This window comes from Parasteatoda tepidariorum, chromosome 5 (genome assembly GCF_043381705.1).
Source record: "Parasteatoda tepidariorum isolate YZ-2023 chromosome 5, CAS_Ptep_4.0, whole genome shotgun sequence".
Lineage (NCBI taxonomy): Eukaryota > Metazoa > Arthropoda > Arachnida > Araneae > Theridiidae > Parasteatoda > Parasteatoda tepidariorum.
The window spans coordinates 270,789-274,921 of NC_092208.1; the positions used below are offsets into that span (position 1 = coordinate 270,789).

The window sequence follows — 4,133 nt, forward strand, 5'->3', positions numbered from 1 at the left end:
TTTTTTTTTCTTTTTAAAGTTAGGAGTACCTTTCTTTTTTCTCTTACTTTATGCATTACACTTTTTCCTTGTACTTCGGGTTCGATAAAACATCGATTAACGACACTTTTTGGTCGATTCAGAAAACCGGGAAATTTAGATATCCGGGATAGCGATGGTCCCGAGCATCCCGGATAATTGGTTCTCTACTGTACAATAAAAAAAAACACAAGTTCTTCTTAAAATGAAATTTTCCAATTGATCCTCACCTATTTATCATTCTTCTGTGAATAACTTTCAAAACTATTATCCTTTCAGCACAATCTGAGAGAAATTCTGTTGTTCTAGGGAAGAAAAAAATATATGTAAATAAATTATGCATTTAGAATTTAAAAAAAATTTATCTTTCTCTTTTTTTCTATTCAAAAACTAATGTAAGAACAACAATAGTTTAAAAAAAAACTGTGATTCATGTTTCTATTAACAATCTGTTAACTTAGCAATCTGTGTGAATCTGTTAGCAATATCAGAATCGGGGATAAACAGACTTAGATAAAACTAGTTGTTGGCTTACTTACACTGGGCTATATTTTTTATGATGAGTAGCACTGAGTAGTGATGGCTCAGGGGATAGAGCGTTAGCCTTCCCACGAGGTGAACCGGGTTCAAATCCCAGCGATGACTTGTTGATACGAATTCCGCAGACTATACTCACATATTCATTCAAATCTACCACTCTTAATAATTTAATTTCTCAACACGCTTTTTTTTTTAAATTTATTGATAGAATTATCATTTTTCATAAAAATAAAATAATAATAAGTTTTTTTTCCACAGTAACAACTTGTATTTCTTTTTATGAGCCCCCTGCTATATTATGTACCAGTGGTTGAGTAGAAAATGGATTTCTATGTGTTAACATTAGAAGCAGAGATGCCAACTGCTCCGGACACACCAAAATAATTAAAAAAAAAAAACGGTAAATAACTACAAAGCAAAGTTTGCAAATATTTGACTATTTTTGATTGCTTTTTAAAAGGTATAGTACTATATAAAGTGGTGAATTATATAAGCATACAAATTATTTAGAAATAGTGGTGGATAAAAATCTACTAAATTGAATTTATTAAACCAAGAATCACAATTGATTAACAACCACTTTAAAATATATATTTGCTGTCCGGATCAAGTTGGCATCTCTGCAGACGTGAGACAATAATCTTTCTAATTGCAAATTTGGACCCAGAAGACAGCCATACTTCTGAGTCAAGTAGTAAAGCAAAAATTGCGATCATAAAAAACTCATTAAATAAAAATTAATCAACAAGTTACTAACAGAATTGAAACATTAAATTCTCTGAAACTATTCATTTGAAGCTTTTCATTGAGACTTACCTTACTTTCATAGTAATGTTGCAGTCATGTTTCAGTATAGCTTTTAAATAATCCCATGATGCTTTGCACTCACTCTCCATTTTATTAAGACTTTTTGTCACCTCACCATAATCAATCTAATGAAGGAGAGAGGAAAAAAAAGTAAACCATCAAATTAAAGAAAGTTGTCGGAGCTTCATGAAAACAAACAGAGTCCTTAGGAATGAAATTGGGGGGGAAATAGTTGTACAATAGATTTTATATCAATAAGATGAAAAATCTTTGATTTTTTCTAGGAGGGTACAGCAAAAAGTTTTGCAGAGTGCCTTGCAAAACCGAATGATTTCTCTGCATGTGCTCTCAAACTAATATTTAATAACAACTTGACATGAAACAGTCATAAAGGCAGACTTTATACATTAAATCCATATGTAGACTCAATTACATAACTGCCACAATTAATTGCCTCATTATTAGAGAAACTAAGCTACCTTGGTATTCTTTAATACTATTATGCAGAATTATCTTTCTTTAGGTTGAACAACAAAATGAAATTCTATGAACTTCAAACTGCCTGGGGCATATTTAAAATAGTTATTTCTGGCATTTTTAGTTATTATTAATTAAAAATATAAAGTTTTGCTTTTCAGCAAGATTTTACAAGTAAAATGTCTGTATATGCTTCAAAAAGTTGTCAAATGTTAACTGATTAGTGATATGCAAATATATATATATATATATATATAACAGTCTTTCTCTGATCTTTGGTATAACTCTTAATCTTCCAACTCTTGGGGTATAACTCGAGCCCCTATCAAACAAACTACTAGCACATAATATTTGCGAAGTTTTAAGGGATGATAGTTGGCTTTAACAGGGTTGCCACAAAAAAAAGAGAACAAAATAGTTGCCGGCAAATTAGATAATTTTTATATAAACGTTAATGTTCTAGCACAAAATTTTACATCAAAAAAATTAGTATATTTGCAGAAAATTAAATACTTTTAGGTACTAGAATTCATTCAAAAAAAATTTTTTTTCATTAAGAAAAATGTACTTTTTCTAAGAAAATGTTCCTTTTTATCAATAATTAATTTAGCAAATATATATATGTATTTTAATTACTCAAATTTGAAATTCCCACATTGTAATATGGCATTGGGTTTTTTGAAATCATGTGGAATTTTGAAGCAATAACAGTTGTAAAGGCGATTGAGAAACAAAATAGACTTACAATGGAATCTGTGCAAATTAAAAAGTGATGATTCAAATTTGCAATTTTAAATTGTGAATTTTTTTCCTTCCTTTCTTTTTTTTTTAAAGAAAAGATATCATTGTGTTCAGAAGCTCAAGCGGGCCACAGGTTTCCAACCTAATTTATGCCAAAAAGCAGAGCTATACAGAAAAGTCACCCAATAGTCTCCTTTTCCTGAAAATAGCTGCTTTTTTTAGCATTTTCGGGCAAAAAAAAAAGTTGCTATAGTCACCTCATCTCGAAAATAGTTGTAAAGAATCACATTTTAGTCAACCCTGCTTTAAACAGGTACTACTATAATCGGGGTTGGCAAGGTTTAGGACAGAATGGATTAATCCACGGCTTAAACCCTGGTTTAAGCCGTCCTGTCCAAAACTGTCCAAAAGCCTTTTACTCAAATTATGTCACAATTTTATCTGAACAATATTTAAAAGGTAAAATAAACATAGAGCTAATAACATATTGATAATTAAATCTACTAGAGAATATTTGTTTTTAAGAGTATAATGTTTAATTAATATTGTTTGACTCTTCAATTTAAACATTAAACAAAGTTATCAGTAATCAAGTTCAATGGGTCATCTCCTTCAACAGTACATAACTGAAGTTTGACCTTGCCATACAGGTTAAGCTATTAGGGACTAAGTGCTTGGTTAGACATAAACAGGTTTATTTATCTACAGTACTATTCAAGAATACTTTTATTTCATTCATGTTCAATTCATTTAGCATATTGGTGATACATCATCCGTGTCAGTAACTGAAACTGATGTTATGCCCTTCAAAACTGTTAATACATTTTCCAGTTATTTCGTATTTCCAATTTAAACTAATATATTTATGTTCAAAAAGAATTTTTTTAAAAAAATATTGTGAAAAATAAAAGGTTAATTTTTAAACAAATTTAGTATTTTTTTAAAAAAATTATTATTATTTTTTAATATTGCATTATTTATCCTTGTGCAAAAACATTATTTATCAGTATTAAAAGCATATTTATTTTTAAAGGATTAGGTATTCACTTTTGTTGTTCAATGAATTGCAGAGCTTCAAAAATTATAAACCTTTTCCTATTATATTATATTATTTTCTTTTAATAAGTTATAGTAAATTGTATAAAAAATATCAAATATTTATTGATACATGTAATTATTATGTGTACAATGGTTACACCTATAGAATTTTTACCTTTTACTGAAGTTCAAGGTTTTGGACACTTTAAGACAGATTTATCCAGTTTAAGACAGTAAAACCCACGTGTCCAGTTCAAAACTAGTTTACGGCATCCAAAATCCCATCCCTGACTATAATGGATATATTCATTAAAATATTAAGAGTTTGTTAGTTAAGGAGAGAGACATACTTTGGAAGCTCTTGTGACAGATCCTATTTCTGAGTAGAGATCACTGGATTTAGGAAACTTTTCCATCACAATATGGCACAAATGATGCAGCAGAGTGTGTTTCTGTACTGTGTCTTTGACTTCAGGAACTTTGGACAAGTACTCAATGTGAAAACCTTTAAT

General features: G+C 29.4%; 1 protein-coding gene across 1 annotated transcript in view; it reads right to left on the bottom strand.

Annotated features, from left to right (window-relative positions):
- Positions 1–4,133, bottom strand: part of LOC139424824 (FH1/FH2 domain-containing protein 3-like) — a gene marked incomplete at its 5' end in the record, with an annotated part of 19,753 nt that extends 15,620 nt beyond the window's left edge. Inside the window, 3 exon segments of the mRNA XM_071180914.1 lie at positions 249–323; positions 1,375–1,490; positions 3,972–4,133. Of these exon segments, the coding sequence (XP_071037015.1) occupies positions 249–323; positions 1,375–1,490; positions 3,972–4,037 (257 nt within the window).